At 40.1% G+C, this 23,023-nt stretch overlaps 1 protein-coding gene across 5 annotated transcripts in view; it reads right to left on the minus strand.

The window, feature by feature from the left end:
* The window catches only part of LOC123506801, a 37,056-nt gene extending 15,448 nt beyond the window's left edge, over positions 1–21,608 (minus strand). Inside the window, exons 1-5 of one of the 5 annotated variants that reach the window (XM_045259148.1) lie at positions 20,451–21,592; positions 13,916–14,227; positions 8,636–8,744; positions 2,700–2,814; positions 292–1,563 (exon numbers count right to left, since the gene is read on the minus strand). In XM_045259148.1, the coding sequence (XP_045115083.1) occupies positions 1,296–1,563; positions 2,700–2,814; positions 8,636–8,744; positions 13,916–14,227; positions 20,451–20,492 (846 nt within the window). In that variant the 5' untranslated portion in view covers positions 20,493–21,592 and the 3' untranslated portion in view covers positions 292–1,295. The other 4 variants (XM_045259150.1, XM_045259149.1, XM_045259152.1 and 1 more) reach the window with 4 other exon arrangements.
* Positions 21,609–23,023: the final 1,415 nt, after the last annotated feature.

Here is a 23,023-nt window from a genome sequence, read left to right on the forward strand (position 1 = left end):
CATGTATACTCTTAATATATATATATATATATATATATATATATATATATATATATATATATATATATATATATATATATATATATATATATATATTTATTTTAATGAAACATGTATACTCTTATATATATATATATATATATATATATATATATATATATATATATATATATATATATATATATATATATATATATATATATATATATATGATAGAATGAAAAAGAAACGAAAGGTTTAAACACCATGACTTCTAGTTATGCATATGGTTAATTTAATAAGAAAAGAGAATAGTGCATGTAAACTTTACTTACTACTAACAGTAACAAATAAGATATAACAACTTTATTATTACGGCTACTAAAAGTGAATGTTAAAATAAAGTCGTGTCATTGCATCAGATAAATTATGTATGTTGCTGTAATTTTCTTCATACATCCAATTGCTGACACTATTATTATCATTACTATTATTATTATTATTATTATTATTATTATTATTATTATTATTAATATTATTATTGATATTGTTATTATTATTATTATTATCATTATACTTCTTATCATTATTATTGTTATTATTATTATTGATTTTATGCTTTACATATTACAAATTTTTTCCAGGTGTCGTTGTGTAGATTCAGCGGGAGCTGTGTTGAGATTCAGGGGCTGCTTTTTTAAGTCCATTGTTACATTGTTGAGTCAGGTATTACTGTGTTGAGTCAGGTGTTGCTTTGTTGAGTCTGGTGTTACTCAATTGAGAGTCAGGTTTTGTTGTGTTGAGAGTCAAATGTTGCTGTTGCTGTTGATATTTATTTTTTGATATATTGAGAGTTAGGTGCTTCTTTGTTGAATCAGGTGTTGATGTGTTGATTCAGGTGTTTGTGTGATGAATCAGGTGTTGCTGTATTTAAAATTATATATTGCAGTGTTGAAATTCAGAAAGTCATGAGCTACTATATCATAAGTACAGCATTGCTATGTAGAGTTTATTGTAGCTGCTATAGATCTCAATACACGGTTTGAAACCCATGTGTTGCTAGGATTCAAGTTGCTGTGTTGAAAGGCGTTAATCGTAGTGTACTTCTTTTTATCCAGTGTTGCCGTTGTTGGGAACCAGATGTTGGTGTTTAACTTTTAAAGATCATGCTGTTGAGTTAAGAGTATGTTGTTTCTTGATTGATACTTTGTTGCAGCTTGCGCTACTCTTTGAAAAGTCAGATGATGTTGCGTTGAAAGTTATATTTTCTGTATTGAGGATTAGCCTTTGTAGTGTTGATATGTGTTGCTGTATTGCTATGCAGGTGTAATGGCGCTGAGCGTTTGATTTCTTCTCATCCTTGCGTGTCCCAAGTTTGGGTGTGGTGTGGCCGGTTGCGTCGAAGCTGTGGTGGTGGTAAGGTCCATGGGCGTAGCGGGGGCAATGTGCAGCTCATTGAACAACACCCCCATTGCTTGCCGGGCTGTAAGGGAGCCAGGGCAGTGGGCGTAGGCGGCTTCACAAAGACCAGGTCCAGTGAGTCCCGCAAGGAGAGAAAGAACTGCAGTACCACGCGCGTCCTCTCTGTACATGAATGAAAGGTTAACGTCAGAGTAGCCGCCACCTGTGTCTACATCTTCAGGGAGGCGGTGGCCTAGTGGTAGTGGTGGTGGGATCGGACAGACGTCCACGCGTAGGTTTGAATCCCACCATGTACCACCTTGATACTTTGCATTTGTCGAGTGGTTTAAAGTTACCTACATGTCCCCTAGATACCCACGTTGATCCTTCTGCATGTTTACATGTGTCAGCACTCAAACAAGTAAGCCCACAGCAGTGACAGGTTACACGCCGCATGTTCTCAAGAAATCTGCAAAAATGAACAATAGAGTGGGGCATCCATGTGTTATTTGTCGCAGGACAAAGGGCACCCACCGACACTTGGTCTTCCATCGCTTTCCTAAAGAGTATGGAATTCATGCTTTCTTTTTTCTCTGAAATCTACATGAATGTCATAACATCAAATTATTATCACGACTTTAGATGTAGATTTTTTTTCCTTGGATTTTTTACCTTTTGTTTTATATAATATCTTAAAAGAGTCAGGAAATTAGAATCTTCACAAACATTGTCAATTAACTGCAAATATACTATTATGAAAAACATTCCTGTATAACGCTATCATTTTAGTGAACACAATACAAATTATGATATGTATGTATATTAAACGAAATCGTGTGTGTGTGTGTGTGTTTCACTGTTTGATCTGCTGCAGTCTCTGACGAGACAGCCAGACGTTACCCTACGGAACGAGCTCAGAGCTCATTATTTCCGATCTTCGGATAGGCCTGAGACCAGGCACACACCACACACCGGGACAACAAGGTCACAACTCCTCGATTTACATCCCGTACCTACTCACTGCTAGGTGAACAGGGGCTACACGTGAAAGGAGACACACCCAAATATCTCCACCCGGCTGGGGAATCGAACCCCAGTCCTCTGGCTTGTGAAGCCAGCGCTCTAACCACTGAGCTACCGGGTGTGTGTGTGTGTGTGTCTTTGTGTTTGTGATGGTCTACCAAAGAGGTGACGGTTGTCCCTCAGGTAAGCGGGAGGTCATGCTAGGGTATGTGATATGACTAACTGAAGGTGCCATAACAGCGTTGTCTGATGGCGAGAGGTTGAAGGAAGGACAGTTACGGTTTTTCAGTACTCACTGGAATAGCGCAGCGACAGCTTCCTCGTGGAAGTCCACCACGTGATCTACCTCCAGCAGTGTTCCGTCCACTCTGTCTCCGTCACCAGTTGTCTGGCCTCGTGTATCCACCTCTCCTGAGGGATGAATGTCAGCCACCATTATAATCATCATCGCCATCATCATCATCATCATCGTCATTACCATCATCATTGTCATCATCGATATCATCATTATCGCCATCGTCGTTTTCGTTATCAAGCAATGTTATCACTACTGCCATTATCGCCATCGACACTCGCATTTATAATGTCATTATATAAATCTGTGTGCTTACTTTCCGTTCACGTGTGTGTCCACTATTCGTTCTTATCACTAATTATCCAAACAGATAGTAGCGAAGTGGGATAAAGAGTTATGAAACAGGAATCTAGGACAAACAGGAAACAACATGAAGGGATGATATCAGAGGCATTGTTTGGGTATGCTGAAATAGACATGGAGCCGGCAGAGGTGAGTGGAAGCTGTTGCGGAATTCTTTGTCCTGCAATGGTATGCAGTAGTATGGCGACTGGTGGTAATGTTGACCACTACTTGTCCGTGGTCAATCAGCAATAGATAGTCATTCTTGGTAGCATATATCGGTAATTACCGAGGTGTGACTTTGCGACTGACTCTTGCACCATGAATTTTTAAAAAAAGTTGGACTAAGCAAAGTCACACCGCCAATCTTTCACGACTTATGCCGCACTTGTGAACACGAAGAATGACGACGTATTTTTAAGAAATTGCCGCGTCTAGAGAAGATAAGCCAGTAGGAAATGGAGGAAGAGGAACATGATGACCTGTAGATATTAATTTAGGCTGTGTTTTAACAAAAAAATAAAACATAATAAATATGTTTCTGTCTTATAAAGCCGAAAATTCACAGTTATAGCAGATCAGGCAGCAAAGACGCCAAGTCGAAGTCGCAACTGAAAAAAAAAAATCCCTCCCAGCTTTGGTAACTGTTCATATCAATTAAACTAAATTCCCTCAGTTTTATTTAAATATTTCTTGATCTTCTTACTCTCAGATATTATGAATGTCTGTGGACGTGAATATAAATATTAAGAAATTATCATTTTATTTAGGGACTAGATGAACAAACAAATATATACATATGTATATATATATATATATATATATATATATATATATATATATATATATATATATATATATATATATATATATATATATATTTATTTATTTATTTATTTATTTATTTATTTATTTATTTATTTGCCTTCAAAAGAAGATACATAGGACACTTTAAACATATTTCACTCGCTCATAAAATTAATTTGAAACTAAAAAAAAAGTTTAAAAATTACATCATTATAAACTTTAGAATATTAGACGAAAAGAATAAATTATAAGTAAACAAGGGAAATCTTACAGCTACCTAAACAATTTCAAAATTATACGTAGATTAAAGCATAAATTCTAAAATTATACAAATGTCATTTTTTAGATTACACTATCATGCAACTAAAATGGAGCAAGTAGCAAATTTAAAACATAATTGTCAAATGAATTTTCACTTGCCAGAAGGGTACGGACACTGTCAGATAACCCATCATTATCCATTCTCTGATGTTCTATTTCATATTTGGCCTTCTTTGCATAGCTAGAGTCAAACAGATATTTCATTAAGTTTACATTGTACTTTGAACAGATGTCCCTAGCTCTTCCAAGTAAGCCTGTTGATATGAATTCCCTTTCATTCAAAACTTTATTATAGCAATATATATAAAAGCATCTTGCTTTTGAGTTATTATGAAAAATCTGGCATAATAGGTCAATATCCATTACATCCACAATAGACTCCATTGAGGGTATCCTTAAGGCTTTCAATAAGGGTTTACTTCTACAGTATTTATGTAGTCCGAACATAGCCCTTACAAGTTTTCCTTGCATGGACTCTAACTCATTCGTACGTTTTTTATCGATGTTAACAGTATTCGATCCATAGGTCATTACAGGTCTAATTGCGGTTTTCCAGACATAAGAAGCTGTGTCAACATTAGTTTCCAAGTTTCACAACCCTGCTCCTTGTAGTGCGTAAAATGCTTTTCTGCAGGCACTACTGCGTTCATTAACATGAGCGTGAGGTTTTCTATGGGAAAGATTCACTCCCAGGTATTTCAACACATCACATTCTCTCAAAATATTTCTATTTAGGTGCCATACAGGACGCTCCGTAAAATAACTTTCCTTGCTAGGATTAAAAGACAAGCCATGATTACTTACATACTCATTAGAAACTTCAATCATTTGCTGCAGACCTGTGACAGTTAGACTACATAAAAGAATATCATCTGCATAACTAAAAACATTAAAAGACTTGGAGCCAATAACAACTCCACCATTATACGCTGATAAAGTATCCATAAGATCTTTGTAAAATAGGTTAAATAAAAAAGGAGATGTTAGCCCACCTTGGCGAGTACCCCTAGAGACTTGGATATCATCTGATAAATATGTTTCCCACTTAATTTGCACCGTAATTGATGTGTACCACGTAAGCAAAGTAGCCCAGCAATCCTTAGGAATCGCTCCCATTGCCTTGTAAAAAATGACCTCATGAGGTATCGCATCAAAGGCTCCCTGGGCATCTAAAGAACATGCAAATAACGGTGAGCCTCTGAATTTACAATATGAGATAACATCTTGCGCTAGCACAGCAGCCATATTTGTACTCCGTCCTGTGACAAATCCAAATTGTTGGTCACTCATTTCATAACCCCCACAGTTATCTAGAATATACAATTCAAGTATCTTAGAAAATACAGTAGAGACAGTAACTGGTCTGTAATTCCCAGGGGTCGATGGGTCAAGGGTTGCCTTTTCAAGTATGGGTATAAGGATGCCCTTTGTAAATGACTTGGGCACTACATGAAATTTTATGCACAGGGTAAGCATACATCCTAATAGAACTGTAATGTGGCTGTCTATGGCATATTTTAAATATTCTGCCATTATACCATCCATTCCAGGAGAGCAACCATTGTTTAAAGAAGATATGTACCTTCTTACCATGCGGGCCGAAACCACCTTATCACGGGCTACAGTCAACATAACCGTTCTATATCTGACGTCGGTTTCTGCCTTAGCACGACGCCTGGTGTCACTAAGGGTCAATGAGTCTTCCCAATTTTCAAACTTATTCCTGAATTGATGTATAACCTTCAGATCACAAAAAAAACTAAAAGAGGCAAAGAACTAAACAAGTATAATCTTTAAAGATTCAGAAGACGAAAGTTCTCGTCGACAGTCTTTTATTTATCATAACTACTTATTCATTAAAATCTCCGAATTCAAAGTAATAGTTGATATCAAAATGGCAATACACATGATAATAGTAATTTGAATCTGCTGCACAAATGCTAATGACAGACAGACTGAGAGCAATCAATGGAATGGTGGGCCAGGTGCCGTGTGAGAGGCGGGCAAGCGATCCCTCAGGACGCAGTGACTTGGAAACCTTAATTACTAGTACTGAATACGTTCGATACAAGCCGGGCCGTGGTGCGCGGTGTCGTAAAGAGATGATAGATTTAAGCAGCAAAGGAAGGATGAAAGGGGGGAACAAGTCTCTGAATCCTACGACAGAGGTCTCATTCTTGCTAAGCCCTCCCGCCCTGCCCAATAATTGACTCCTACAACTATTGGTGATCTCGTCCTACTTCCCTGCAAATTTACTCTGATGAACTAGAGTCAGTTCTTTGGTTTAACCAAAGAATATCTGGTACTTCAATCACTGGGTCCATATTCCCGTTAGTGCTGCGTGCGATGACTTGGCGTCAGTGGGTCAAGAGGATATTATAATGGAAGTATCGTCTTCTTTAGGGAGCTTTCCTGTTAGCTCACCTCATCTGTTCTCCTTTACACGTCGTAACCACTGCCTGGCTTGCATACCTTACCACACTGCCTCTCATCCTCTCTCCTTCCACCTCTGTCATGCTCTTGTGTCTTACCTTCTTACCATGTCCTGGCATTTATTTTCCATATTCCTGTTCTTTTCCTTTATTTTTCGTTTCCCTCTCTTCATCTCCCAGGTTGTTTCTCTCTCTCATCCTCCCTCCCTCAGTCGCTTGATCTATTTGCACGTTTGCCTTCTCTGTTACCACATGATCCTCTCTCCCCAGTTCCCACGCCTTCCCTCCCTCTCTTCTTGTCCTCCCTCCCAGCAGTCCTCTAACCTTCCCTATGTGTGTATGAATATAACTTGCTACTCTAAGTGACTTCATCATTGCAGCATACAGTCAATCACGTTTTTTCAAGTGTTGTACTACAGTTTGTAATAACGTGCTGCAATTCTTTCCTACTTTCTTTCCTTTTCCTAAATCTCTCCTTCTTCCTCTTCTGCCTGTTTCTTCTTTATTGTTTCTTTCCATTTCCCTTCTTTTCCTATTTTCCATTTTCATCTGTCATTGAATTTTTCTTTTCTCCCCGTCATTTGTGTTTATGCTCTTCTTTCTTCAGTTAATTCTCTTATCTTTTATCCCTCTTTCCTTTCCTTATATCTTTCTTCCTCTTTTTAATTATTTTCCTACCTCTTTGGTATTCTTTTCTCTTTTCCCATTCAGTTCCTCTTTTTCAAACACACAAAAAATATGAAAACATACATAATTTACACAATGTTTGCATGATTCGTAAGATGGCAGACCAATGCACCAACATCAATATGAATTTAAGAATTATAGAGTGAAAAGCGACACAAAATCAGTTAAGGGAAGTTTAGTTTTGGTTTCTTATTTTTTTCATATTATTAAATACCTCCCTCAGTGAATGTCTACCTTTTCCTTGTTACGTGACTCGTCTGCAGTCCAGATACAAGCTTTCAATGCGTAGAGTATAGCTTGTCAGCCTATCCACACAGTTCACCTCCCTTTACCTTTCCATAATGGTTTTCCTTGCCACGTTTTTATCTTCCTTACATTCCTCCTGACCTTTCTTCCTTCTTCCTCATTAAATCTTTCCTATTTCTTCATTCATCTCTCCCCCTCTGTTTCTACTTATTCCTCTTACTTTTCCTCATCTCTCCTTTCCTAATCCCACTCTTCCATATTGAAATATTTCTTAGTCTTCACCATCCCTTATTTCTTCTCCCTGCTTTTTGTTCTCTCCTTTCTTTAATTTCTCCTTTTTTACCTTCTTACCTATTACTTTTCCTCCTCTCTCTAAATACTTAATTTCTCCATCATTCTTTCCTTTCCTGTTTATTTCGGACCCTCTAGTCCATTCCCTTCTATTACTACTACTACTACTACTACTACTACTACTACTACTACTACTACTACTAATTTATCACAATTTCAGTTTTTAACATTTTGTTGCTACACCATAACAGTGAGAAGTCGAGACATCTTACTCTTAACCATCCAATTAACAATTCCTCCTTCCTTCCCTCCCTGCCCTCTATCTTTCCTCCTTCCCTCCCTGTCGTAAAGCTTCCCTCCCTCCCTCCCTCCCTCTCTACCTGTCCTTTACCTTCCTTTTCTCCCTTCCTACCTGCGCTGTACCTCCCTCCCTCCTTCCTCGTCCTCTACCTTCCCTCTCCCTCCCTGCTTGCCCTCTCTCTCTCTCTCTCTCTCTCTCTCTCTCTCTCTCTCTCTCTCTCTCTCTCTGCTTTCTACCTTTCATCCCTCCCCTCCTTCCCATCCTCTCCTCCTTCTTTCTTCTTTCCTCCTTTCCTCGCTCCCGTCTTCCCTCCCCTACCCATCTTCCTTCTCTCTCTCTCTCTCTCTCTCTCTCTCTCTCTCTCTCTCTCTCTCTCTCTCTCTCTCTCTCTCTCTCTCTCTCTCTCTCTCTCTCTCTCTCTCTCTCTCTCTCTCTCTCTCTCTCTCTCTCTCTCTCTCTCTCTCTCTCTCTCTCTCTCTCTCTCTCTCTCTCTCTCTCTCTCCACCTCACCGTGATGAAGCGTAGAGACATCTGGAAGTTCATCCTCGCTCGATGTCCTCGCGGCTGTCTCGAGTTCACACAGGATCCTCACTGTGCAGGGCAGGTCTTCCTCCAGGCTCTGAAATTTACCAACAGTGGGCTCACGAAAGGCATCCGGCACAGCACTACGCGGATAAACAAGGCTTGGTAGCATATTAGCTTTTTCGCACATCGTTCCATACAAGGTTATATCAACATTCACATCATATAAGTACTATTCAACACTTAAGTACTATACAATAGACACATACACTTTACATGAGAGAGGAATATGGTGGGCATTATTAACATTCACATGTAACAAGTACTTCACAACGCACACATGCGTACATTTTACAATGAGAAGAGGAGATGATGGGTAATATCAGCGTACTTTATGCAAGTATTTAATAACACATACGCATACACGTAATATACAACAAAAACCCACCACCACCCACACCTTCATACACACACACACACACACACACACACACACACACACACACACACACACACACACACACACACACACATGCGTAATGTAGTGGTTAGCACGCTCGACTCACAATCGAGTGGGTCCGGGTTCGAGTCCCGGGGGCGGTGAGGCAAATGGGCAAGCCTCTTAATGTGTAGCCCCTGTTCACTTAGCAGTAAATAGGTACGGGATGTAACTCGAGGGGTTGTGGCCTCGCTTTCCCGGTCTGTGGAGTGTGTGTTGTGGTCTCAGTCCTAACCGAAGATCGGTCTATGAGCTCTGAGCTCGCTCCGTAATGGGGAAGACGAGATGGGTGACCAGCAAACGACTGTGGTGAATTACACACACACACACACACACACACACGCACGCACGCACGCACGCACGCACACATGTAGCACCATGTCTGTCAAAACCTCGGCTTGTTACCTGATTTTTGAAGCCACATCAACATTAGGAGTATGTCAGCATAAAAATGAATGAAATAAAATAAATAAATAATATAAACTGTACCACCGTACCTCATGTTTAGCAGTATATGGCGCAAGACTTGAAACACGCAAGGACGTAATGTACTGTGTGTGTGTGTGTGTGTGTGTGTGTGTGTGTGTGTGTGTGTGTGTGTGTGTGTGTGTGTGTGTGTGTGTGTGTGTATAGCAAAAATCACCAAGCGAAGACTATTAGCCCGTCTCGTTTCGTCAGCATCTCTACAGCATTGCGACACATTCCCAATCGACAAAATAATTATCTCTGCAACATCCTGACTACCCTTTTTCTCCTATAAATCTATCAACAGTGGTGCTCCTCGGGGTCCTGTTCTGTCACCCACTCTCTTTCTATTATTCATTAATGATCTTAACCAAACTTCTTACTCGATTTACTCCTACGCTGATGATACTATAACTTTTCCACATCTTTTCAGGGACAACCATCCCTTCAGGAAGTCAACGGATCGCGCTGGCACGCCACAGAACGCCTGACGTTTGATCTTTCTAATATTTCTGATTGGGACAGAGAAAACTTACTAGTGTTTTATTCCTCAAAAACTCAATTCCTCCATCTATGAACTCGACACAACCTTCCAGACAACTATTCCCTCTTCTTCAATGACACTCAGCTGTCCCCATCGTCTACACTGAATATCCTCGGTCTATCCTTTACTAGTAATCTAAACTGGAAACTACACATCTCTGCTTTTGCTTAAACAGCTTCAATGAAGTTAGGCGTTCCGAGGAGTCTCCACCAGTTTTTCTCGCCCCCTCCAACTGCTAACTCTGTACAAGGGCCTTATCCGTTCTTGTATGAAGTATTCTTCGCATGTTTGGGGGGGGTGGTGTTCCATGCATTCACATGATTTTGTTAGAGTGGAATCAAAAGCCTTTCGTCTCATCAACTCCCCTCCTCTGACTGACTGTCTTTAGTCTCTTTTTCATCGCCTGAATGTTGGATTTCTTGCAATCTTTTCTCGCTATTTTCATGCTACCTGCTCTACTGATCTTGCTATCTGCATGCCTCCCCTCCTCCTGTGGCCTTTTTGCACAAGGCTTTCTTCTTCCTCTCACCCCTATTCTGTCCAACTCTCTAATACAAAAGTTAACCAGTCTTTCATACCTTTCTCTGGTAAACTCTGGAACCCCCTGCCAGCTTCTGTATTTCCATCTTCCTACGATTTGACTTCTTTTAAGTGGGAGGTTCTAAGATATTTGTCCCTCACTTCTGGATAACTCTTATGATCTTTACAGGAACTGGTAACCCAGTGCGCCTTTTTCTTAAATTTTTGTTGCTCCCTGTATGAAAAAAAAAAAAAAAAATATATATTTATAACTGAGTGTTACTGCCGTCGCTGCTTCAAATTGTATTGAAGACTTAATTTGAATGTTCACCTGACAAATTATTTTGATTCAACTCCGTTATTAGTTTGCCAGTGTTGTGTTTCACTGGCTGAACACCACTTTTATGTTGCTTATTGATATAAAGAAATGCGTGTATTTTCCATTAACATTTTTTTTTTTTTTTTTTTTTTTTTCCAAGTCTGCATGTCTATTGTAAAACGTGTGTTGATAATTTAGCTAAGTTTGTATGGCCTGATTTTTGCTTATATTTTCAGAACCCCATAGTGTAATTTGATTACTAGGCCAAAATGGAATTTTTCATTGAGCCTTTGCTCGCAGCATAAGCGTTCCTATGGTAGTTGTGAATATTGAAATGTGACCTTGTTGTTTTATCCCGAGTTGTTCAAGCTGACGGTGAATGCATTGCCGCGCTTCCAAGATATTCAAAATTAGAGGTGAGAAGGGGGGAAAGGAGAGAGAAGGAAGGAAGATAAGAATGTGGAATTATGAAGTGCAGCAGCGTATTGGCTTCCCAAGTGAGCAGCAGCCGGCGTTGCCCCAGAAACTAGAGTCACCTGCGTCACCAACAGTGGCATCAGTCTAGCAGCTGTGTGTGTGTGTGTGTGTGTGTGTGTGTGTGTGTGTGTGTGTCTCTCTCTCTCTCTCTCTCTCTCTCTCTCTCTCTCTCTCTCTCTCTCTCTCTCTCTCTCTCTCTCTCTCTCTCTCTCTCTCTCTCTCTCTCTCTCTCTCTCTCTCTCTCTCTCTCTCTCTCTCTCTCTCTCTCTCTCTCTCTCTCTCTCTCTCTCTCTCTCTCTCTCTCTCTCTCTCTCTCTCTCTCTCTCTCTCTCTCTCTCTCTCTCTCTCTCTCTCTCTCTCTCTCTCTCTCTCTCTCTCTCTCTCTCTCTCTCTCTCTCTCTCTCTCTCTCTCTCTCTCTCTCTCTCTCTCTCTCTCTCTCTCTCTCTCTCTCTCTCTCTCTCTCTCTCTCTCTCTCTCTCTCTCTCTCTCTCTCTCTCTCTCTCTCTCTCTCTCTCTCTCTCTCTCTCTCTCTCTCTCTCTCTCTCTCTCTCTCTCTCTCTCTCTCTCTCTCTCTCTCTCTCTCTCTCTCTCTCTCTCTCTCTCTCTCTCTCTCTCTCTCTCTCTCTCTCTCTCTCTCTCTCTCTCTCTCTCTCTCTCTCTCTCTCTCTCTCTCTCTCTCTCTCTCTCTCTCTCTCTCTCTCTCTCTCTCTCTCTCTCTCTCTCTCTCTCTCTCTCTCTCTCTCTCTCTCTCTCTCTCTCTCTCTCTCTCTCTCTCTCTCTCTCTCTCTCTCTCTCTCTCTCTCTCTCTCTCTCTCTCTCTCTCTCTCTCTCTCTCTCTCTCTCTCTCTCTCTCTCTCTCTCTCTCTCTCTCTCTCTCTCTCTCTCTCTCTCTCTCTCTCTCTCTCTCTCTCTCTCTCTCTCTCTCTCTCTCTCTCTCTCTCTCTCTCTCTCTCTCTCTCTCTCTCTCTCTCTCTCTCTCTCTCTCTCTCTCTCTCTCTCTCTCTCTCTCTCTCTCTCTCTCTCTCTCTCTCTCTCTCTCTCTCTCTCTCTCTCTCTCTCTCTCTCTCTCTCTCTCTCTCTCTCTCTCTCTCTCTCTCTCTCTCTCTCTCTCTCTCTCTCTCTCTCTCTCTCTCTCTCTCTCTCTCTCTCTCTCTCTCTCTCTCTCTCTCTCTCTCTCTCTCTCTCTCTCTCTCTCTCTCTCTCTCTCTCTCTCTCTCTCTCTCTCTCTCTCTCTCTCTCTCTCTCTCTCTCTCTCTCTCTCTCTCTCTCTCTCTCTCTCTCTCTCTCTCTCTCTCTCTCTCTCTCTCTGAGTATAGTACCATATGACTTCACTGTTATGGCGCCAAGCTTCTATTAAACAACTCTGCCAATATCAGGGTCATCGATCACACAAGGTGTTGCCAATAAGCTGATCACTCTCCTGCTCCCCGCCACAAAGAAAGCGATCACCATGTCCCTCGGGATGAATACAACTTCGATACACGTGACTCACCATCTTTCTGTTATTCGTGACAATTTAAACCACCAATGCATTTTTTTTATTTAGAATAGTAGAGGAGCTCCATTTTCATATTCTATTTTTTTTTTCGTCAGTAATAGTTTCGCTCTCATCGAAGATTAAGTTTCATCTTTCGAATATTGATATTTGAATCTTTATGAGGCAATGCTGGGGATGTTTTAGAATGTCTATTCGTCATATCTCAAATTATTCGTTGTGTCGGAAAGGGTTCATTATGTTTCAAGAAGTATTTTTTTTTTATTTGTTTTAAGATAATTGTTTTATGTTAGATATTTGCGGTCCCTTCTGTTCGTTGACCTAAGATGTTTGTCATAATTCAAGATGTTAATCATATTCCGGCATACTATTCATGTCTCAAAGTAATCTGTATGTCATAAGGGCCCTCTATTTTTTTTTTTTTTTTTTTTTTTTCAGATATTGTCTTATCTGGTGTATTGTGAAATGTAATGAGAAAAACGAAATGTTTCAGACTTCAGAAAATTTGACTATTGAGAGCTGATAAGTCAATGTCCCGCTACAAGCTAGCCTGACACCATCATAGCCCAACGAACCGCGCTCCTTCCATACCCTGCCAGCTATACTACTACGGGGAGGCCCAACAAAATTTGGCAGTCAGCTCCATCCACTGTTAAGGTGGCAAGTCAAGTGTTCCTAATCTGGTGCAATGATAAGTTAAGGGTTCAGCGGAGGTCATAAAACATACTGGGTAATTTGGTATTATTTGCTTTGCTCTTGATCTAATTTAATGAAATGAAATGAAGAGTTCGTCTGGTATGCAGTGATACATAAAAAGGGATCGCACGTAGATCAAAAGTAAAAGAAAAAAAATGTTAAATAGCACTGATATTGTGCCTATCCCCCGCCAGCCAGACTGGTTCACCACAGAGACTTAACACGCCCATATCTCTCTACCAACTCTACCCACCTCCTGCAGCAAGTAAGGGAGTGTCCTCTTCTCGCGTCGTCCGTGATGACTCCACAGCTTGTTCAGATCAAACGGCAAGTGACCAGAAATGCCAAGAACGAAGATCTTGAGTAGCACCAGGAGCACCACGAGGGAGCCCGTCTGGTCCAAGGCGATGGCTTCCCCGGGTAGCGAGACGAAGGTATAGGTGACGAGGGACGCCACCATCGGCACTATCACCGCCCCTACTGCTGCCAGGGACACTCCTTCGCGTCTCGTCCATGCCATACTCACACCCCACACTCGCATCACTGCTTGACGGTCTTGTTTTTTCTAAAAAGCAAAAGCACTCAGCCTTCAGTGACTATTAACAAGAAGCCAGAGTTTAAGGAAGGATAAAATGTTATTTATTGTTTTTAACTGAATTACGGATGGCAAAGAGATCATGATCAGCTGATTGCTAAACATTTATGATTTACTCAGATCAGTGACTCGCAAACCCTTTTTTCAGCTTGTTATCCAGTTGTTTAACATGCCACATTAGGTGTGTTAACCGCTTTAAAAAGAACATTGTCAATATTAAGAACATAAGAAAAGAGGGAAGCTGCAAGAGGCAGCCAGGCCTATACGAGGCAGTCCCAGTGTGCTTAAGCTACCTAATTCCATCTATCTTCCCCATCCATGAACTTATCTAACCTTCTTTTAAAGCTCCGTATTGACTCAACCCTGACTACATGATACATATGACTTTAATATAAAAGAGGATATTAAGCATAGGAAGGGTGTAACAGAGGGCAAACACTAACCATACTGTACATAATATTATGCATAACCGTACATATCTGTTTACACCTACCCCAGCTGATGCTCACAAAGAAACTGACAGTGAAAAATAGAGGCAGGCTCAGGTAGTGAGTGAGTGACACGTAATGAACACCTCGTTGCTGTGTGACTGTGTCCTGAAGCATGTCTGTCAAAATATTCATGGCTTGACACACCGAAATATATATTTCTTTTTACCTAATATTGTATTGTAGTTTTAATCATTATTGTCATCAAATTTAAATTTACTATTTGATATAATTCTTTTAGTTTTTATACTAAGATCAAGTAAACATTAATCATATTGCTAGATATTGCAAATATTTTCTTGATTATCAGAATTCTTTACTTTTTTTCGGCCTACATACTACAGAAACACATGTATTACTCCGAGGGAGTGATTTACCCATAGTTAAGAAACTATTGGCCCAAACGTAGCCAGTCATCACGCTGTAGTCAGATGTAGTGAGTTAACATCAACCGCACTATCGACCGAAACATCAAAACATTGCCATCACATATTTATTTCGTTGTGATATATTCCAATTGTAGTTATCTCTGCTTTACGTACCATTAAAAATCTAAACAATAATAGAAACCTGAAGTGAATAGCACATAAAACATTTTGGGTAGTGTATGGACTGCTGATTTGTAGGTTCCGGGATTTGATATATTTTGATATTTCAAGTAATTGTAAATTAAAAGTACTGTATATACATATGCATTATTTTGCTTTATTTTGCGAAAAATTAACGTGAGAGTTGTGTGTAGCAAGAACTGCTCATTTGGCCGGTACTCTTCCTTCCTACTTACCTTCTCCCTGGCTTCTTGAGTGGTGCCTAGCACCATTATGTGATAATTTTTGTGTATAATGTTGTTGGTTGAAACCTTATAAGTAACAATAAGCAAATGACAAATTATTTTTTGTTTGTGTCAGTTAAGTAACATGGCAGTGCAGTGGTTGCTAAACACTACTTTCCAAACACCTATGGCAACTTGCCTGCATCATGGCTACCTTCTCGCTACTCTTGAGTGTTCCCTTATATTATACGATACTATTTCTAAGAGACGTCAAATTGTGTTTTGTTCCTCGAGTTTTGCCTTTTTTTGCATCTGAGTTTGTATTATTGTACTGATGTTTTTTTTGTATTATTGTCCGAACGATAATATCTTGAGCTACATTTCCATCACAGAATGAATATCATCTTATGAATATCAATATCAGAGGGTTGGATGGTTGGTTAAGGCGGATCGCGTTAGAATCCTAGCCAAACCTAGTTGCCCGGTGGGAGATGTAGCGTTCTCCCATTAACCCTAGCAGTGTCATGATCTTAGCTGTTGCAGCCGCCTGAAATAATTTTCATTTTTTATGAATATCATCATATGAATATCATGACCGAATACCCAACGACATCTTCACCGTAACAAAAAATATACACTTTGGCAGTCAATTGACTGGCGAGGCCTGTCACTATGTTCTCAAGACAGTGTTGAGTGGATGGCAGTTGCAATGAATGGCCATATATGTTTAAAAAGTAGCGTGTCTTACCTGTACATTTTCTTGACTAACATAACAAAATTTAATTTGGCTTTTGCTACCATTTCCTTAAAGGCTTTGACTGCCTATATTGTACACGGAAAACGATCACATATTGCCCGCGGCACCACTTGAGTACATAATCTAGTCAGGAAGGAAAGAGGGAAAAAGGAAATTTAAGTTCCGGGATTTGATATATTTTGATATTTCAAGTAATTGTAAGTTAAAAGTACTGTATATACATATGCATTATTTTACTTTATTTTGCGAGAAATTAACGTAGTAGGAACTGCTCATTTAGCCAGTTTTATTGCTTCTCCGTCGTGGTACAGTGGAACCATGCGCGGCGCTTTGGGGTCCGAGGGGTTTCCAAACGCACAGGTTCGAATCCTGTCCACGGTCCGAGTGTAGGTTGGGCTTCTTCACTCGAGGCAACGGTTTCCTAGCGGGTGGGCTTTGAGATAGGAGGTACATCAAAAAGTACTCCCTTTAGCCCATAAATTCCCGTGTAAAGCCCACATGGTATAAAAAAAAAAAAGAGGCACAACCATGTGACATTCCGCTACACACAACTTTCGCGTTAATTTCTGGCAAAATAAAGGAAAACAGAGCATAATATAATATATAAATTATTTTCCGAGTCAGAAATATTTAAACTATCAAAATCTAGAAATAAGTATCGTAACTCACGGAACACACTATATTGAATGTAGACACCAGTTACTTAGAGATCACGGTAAATTGTAATTAGATCTATTAACAAAGTGTTACTAAGGTCCTCCTTCCTTTGCCCCTCCCCAATACCTGGCTCTTGTCTCAAATGTAAGTGTAATGCTTACTAGTAAGCATGTATCGTCACGAAATCAGACTCCTTACTCTTATGACCAGAAAAACTGCGCATAATTCATGGAACAGGATGCAAAATACATTTTTCAGTGTTGTTCCATTATTCTGTGACAGACATTGATCTATAACTTTAGGCATCATACCCATAACTCCACCAGAGGAATAGAACACGGCGCCACCAGTGTAAGACAATGGAAGTAGAGATTTCATTCATGTTTGATTGATAATTCTCTTTACTGATACCATGAAACGCCTTGAATTTTTTTTTTAACTTTAATTCTATTGGCCACAGAGGTGATTAGAAGAGTTTACATCACTATTCTTTTAATCCATTGATACTATAAGATTATTGCTGAATTGTCATTATATGATTATAATCCTCCACCTGAGACTGTTTCAGTTCAGCCGAGGTATGACATCGAAACGTGAACACCCAACGTCATCTAGAGACTCCATTGATGATCCATGGTGCTGATACATCATGCCTTGTGTGGCAGTTAAAAGTGAAATTCCAGTGTAAAGTGAGACCTTCGCACCATCTGTCACCTTTGAGAGATTCTAACGCATAGAAGCTGGTATCTCTAATATGATATAAATTTATTAGTTGAAGGCTAACACACTGATAATGTAACGTAAAGACAATTCAAACTTATCAGAATAACCCTGGAGCCGATGGAGCGAAGAAACCGGTCAGTCCAGCACAGTGTAGTTTGTGCTTCCATCCGTTCTTCTTTTTCTTTTCTTTTCTTTTTGTGAGTGAATTGATATAAAACATGCGCAGTCATGGGAATAAAGAGATTAATGTTGCTAGAAGTTAAAAAAAAAATATGAATACTCGAATAAAAGAAGAATAATTCAAACGGATTTCTTAAAATATTTACCTATCATGCAAAAATCCTGAAGGCAAAACGTTTATTTTTCGTCTTTGTTTTCAAATATGCAAAATGAAAATAAAGATAGAGATGGAGGTTTATCCTGGAAAAAGAATAAGTGAAAATCCAAGTGACTTATTTTAGCCTTGCTTTCTCTGGAAGACATGTAAGTAATGCTTAAAAGCGAGGACATTGTCAGAAGCGAGGATAATGGTCAACTTCACTAAGAGTATGAAGGAGGAGATAGGGACTCAAAAGTGATAATCACAAGCGCCAAATATATTTATATTTAATTATATTTGACATTTGACGAATCTCATCTGAATTATGATGTTCATTTCTGGTCCTCATCATTACAGGAGGGAAACATGGTTTGTTAATTAATATACTGAGAATGACGAAAAATATCTAACAACCATGTAGTATCTCTTATGAAAGAAGCTTAACATTTTCGAGTTTATATTTGTTAGGCAGCTGTCGAATAACGGCGAATCGAGATGAAGTATGTAAGGAGTTAAAGTAACAGGATATTGAGTGAGGTAGACAAGATCGTTAGAGGTAGTAATTTTAGAGGACTAGAAGTAACAAATTTAAGTTACATGAAAAATAACATTCGCTAGTAGAGTGGTAGATGATTCAAATTAAATAGTCACATTGTCAGTGCCAAGTTAATGTGAAACATTGAAAATGTAATATTAATATGTGCTACACTCAGTCATGAGCATCGACACAGGGCAGACAAGTCTCGGCACAGGATGCAGGGCTGCCATTTCCCTGGCACAAACAGCTGGCCAGTATTCATTGTTAAGGCTGAGTAAACCGGAAACTGGCAGCCGTCCCAGAAATATAAGGCTATGACCAGGTTTCAAAATTGAGCCTTCTTATCTTGTAGTTTCTGATATTATTTATCAAAACATTGCTTTTCTGTACTTGAATTGAAAATTCTTGACCAGTGTCTGGTATTTACACACACACACACACACACACACACACACATATATATATATATATATATATATATATATATATATATATATATATATATATATATATATATATATATATATATATATATATATATATATATATATTGTTTCCGTGGAGATAATAACCCTTATTTTAAGTGCAATTATAAGGCAAGTTTCTATGTACCTTAATATCAGTTTTTATCTTGACATCATGGATGAAGACTGACTACTTAAGCTTCAGATAACCTTTAGAAACAAACTTACAAGCCCACTCTCCATACTGGAATCTCATGGTGCTAAAAGATAATGATGACAATAGATTAATCAGTTAAGCTATTGGGTTTGCTCCATGAATTGGACTTTAAAAGGCCACATAAAAAAAAGTAAGACCAAGTTGCGAAGCTACACACAGAGAAGCATTACAATGAGTAACAACTACAGGAATTACTCACTATTGTGGGGGTTGAGCAACGCCACTACTATCGTTCAGTCCCACCTTAGGCCTCGACCTTAATTCCTCACGCCACTGCACTCCCTGACATCCTCTTCAGCCTAATCTGACACTCACGTCCTACCACCGCTCACAGACTCACCATCCTCCCGGTGTCACGGTTTCTTTATAGCCAGTGTGCGTCATTAGGCAGCCGCTTATCTGATGCCCTGCTTCCTCTGCTGCGGTGATCAAGAAGCCATTGGGGTCATGTGTTTTTCTCTCGGTACCGTAAGACGTCTCTCCGACCCCACCCACCATTTCCTTTTTTTTAAATTGTGGTTATTTGCTTTGTTGTATTTACCTATATGCAGTACAAATTTTATTAACCATAACTTTGCTATAAAACATAAGTAATTTTCTAAGCTAAACCACTCACCATATACTCTCAGATAACCATAAGACGCCTAAATTCTTATCTCTGTAAACCTCATGTTATTCATTGCCTAAAAACTCAATTCCTCCATTTTTTTTTCTCTTCATACAACCATCCAGATAACTATCCCCTCCTCAGTGACACTCAACTAACCCCATGCTCGACATCAAATATATCTGAAATATCACCAGCAAGAATAAATGAATAAATAGATAAATGATTTCATATATAGGCTAAAATATAAATCTTAACTGAAAATTTTTCCATATCTTACTAAAACCATTTCCATAAAGTTGCTTGTTGTGTACCGTATCCGCCAGTGTACCATATACGTCTAATTAACCTCCTCAGGAATGCCTAATATATACAAATATATTAATATTTGTATGTTGTACGATTTCCGTGGCAGAGCTTTACTCACGCAGTCCTTTCGCCTCATCGCCTCACCTCCTGTTACTAGCTGTCTTCATGAAATATCACTTGCCATCCACCGTTATCTAAACGGTACGTGTTGTAATAAGGTGGACAACTTCTATTCCTCTCAAGGCCCCTATATACAGTCAATAATGATTCCATGATCATCGAGATTGTTGAAGCAGTGTTTGGGCCACACGCTATCAGTAAGACTGAACAATCATTACTTACCTTTTGGAAGTTGTGGAGTGAAGATGAGTAAAGCGCCTGCATGCATAGCCATTCTTCTGCCTTTAGACGATGAAAAAGAAAAGGGAATTGTGAAAAGAAAGGTGTGGATGAAAGAATGGCTTAAAAAAGAAATAAATTCACACATGAAAACTTCCTACATGAATTGCTTCTCTCTGCTCCTGCAGATTACAGAAATCATCGAAGAACCACAGTGAAGGTTTGTAAATATCATCCAACCCAGCACCTAACTTCACACTATTCATCACCTTCAGTTCCCGTCGATAGCTGGAACGTAAACTATTTATTTTCTTGGCTACTGTGGAACGAGGGGCATTTAGGTCAATTTCTCTTATTTTGTCAATTAATTTCGCGTAGCATTCACTTTTTAAGCTTCTGTTCTTGAACTCGTCACTTTTTACTTTCCACAATACAGGAAAATCTCTGTATAGTTGGATGAACTCCCTCCAAAATTCCTGAGTGTTCTTTATTAAACTCTCTACCATCCAGCCAAAGAGTGTGACACTTGAATTTTACATAAAGTAAAACCATTTTAGTTGTTCAAAAAGAAAAAGTGAAGGGTATGGAAAATTAAGTCCTCAAATGTCGTTATTTGTGGTAGGGGTGGTTCTAGTGGTGTTTCTACTTTACGTAATGTATGTGATGATGGTGCTGATGCGGTGAAAAGACTGTCACGTACACAAAAGGGTCTCGTTTGCGCAACAAAGGTTTTCGTGTCGGAGCTAGACCACCCAGAGGACTTTCATGTTCGGGTGTAAAAATAACTCCACACGGCAAGGACGCCATTGACTCGTACCTGTTACGGTATAGCTCTATGTAACACGAGTGTATACCCAAAGCTACGTCATACAACCTCATATTGCCGAATCACACCATTTTACCATTTCACATCACATGAACGACGTCACACCGTATCAAGCATTTACACGTACACCACCACACCATACATAGTACCAAGGCACATAGAGTCACCACGCTACACATCAGCACCATTCCACACCGCCACGGCACACCATATCTAATACTTCAGCGCTCCACGTTGCACCACCATGAGTACCACCACCACCACACCACATCACGCAGTGTCATATGTTAAGTTCACCGGTTAAAAGGGTAAGATTGACATCGGGGAGCCGGTGAACAATAACAATAATAAAAAAAAAAAAACACTACAGGTTCAACTGGTGAGGAAATGCAAAGGGGCACTTAAGAAGCTATTTAATAACCCAATAACAATGAAACTGACATACACATAGATATAACATGAAACTGACATACACACACACACACACACACACACACACACACACACACACACACACACACACACATATATATATATATATATATATATATATATATATATATATATATATATATATATATATATATATATATATATATATACACAAAAAATACAACAATAAAGAACCCAACTTAATACCTAACAATAATACTAATCCTATATGGAGGCAATGTGGAAAAAATGGGACGAGGGGAAGTGATACTTATGAGGTGTTGCAGTGGTGAAGTGCTGGGTGAGGTGGATCCCACGGTAGTCCAAGAGGCGTTGTGTTCACTGGTTGAGGCCTTGACCTCGACTCCCTTCCAGAAAGCCGAGAGCTTGCTTAACACTTCTGCTTGAGTCGAATGGGGCCGCGTGAATCCAACTTCGGGGCAGTAACGGGGCTTCATGAGACGGTGACGTGGAAGGTTCATGAGGCGGTGACGTGGAAGGTTCATGAGACGGTGACGTGGAAGGGGAGGTGGAGAGGTGGCGAACGAGGTAGCAAGCGGAGGAGGTGATGGTAGTGGAGTATGTTATGGACGGGCCGTAACATTTTCTTCCCCCTAAGACCTCCGTAATGGGCTCATGAAAGAGGTGAGACGGAAGATCTTGATAAGGCGTCGGCGATGTTGTCCACCCCCTTGATGTGGTGGACTTCCAAGTTGAAGGGTTGAGTTAACAAGGCCCACCTAAGAATGCGTTGGTTTCGGTTCTTCATGGCGTGAAGGAAGGCCAGAGGGTTGTGATCGGTGAAGACCTTCGTAGTTTGAGGGCCAGGATGAAGGTAGCACTCAAAACGTTGGAACGCCAGGACGAGTGCCAGAGCCTCCTTCTCGTTGGTGGAGTAGTTGAGTTGGTGTTTCTTTAGCTTGGCGGAGTGATAGGCGATGGGATGGAGGATGCCGCTTGTGGGGTCCGCTTGTAGGACAGCACCCACTCCAACTCCACTCGCGTCCACTTGTAGATGGAAGGGGCGGGAGTGATCTGGCGTCCAGACCACTGGCTCCGAGGAGAGGAACGCCTTGAGATGTTGGAAGGCTTGGTCACAGGTCGGGGTCCAGTGGAAGGGGACGGAAGTGCTGATAAGGTCCGTCAGGGGCGGCCAGGGTGGAGAAGTTCCTACAGAATCGTCTGTAGAAACCAGCCATCCCCAAGAACCTCATGAGAGCTTTCCTGGTGGTAGGGACAGGGAAGCCAAGGATGGCCTCCACGTTGGCTCTCTTGGGGCGAACCTTGCCATTCCCCACCACATGTCCCAGGTAGACCA

The sequence above is a fragment of the Portunus trituberculatus genome, chromosome 20, assembly GCF_017591435.1.
Source record: "Portunus trituberculatus isolate SZX2019 chromosome 20, ASM1759143v1, whole genome shotgun sequence".
Taxonomy (NCBI): domain Eukaryota; kingdom Metazoa; phylum Arthropoda; class Malacostraca; order Decapoda; family Portunidae; genus Portunus; species Portunus trituberculatus.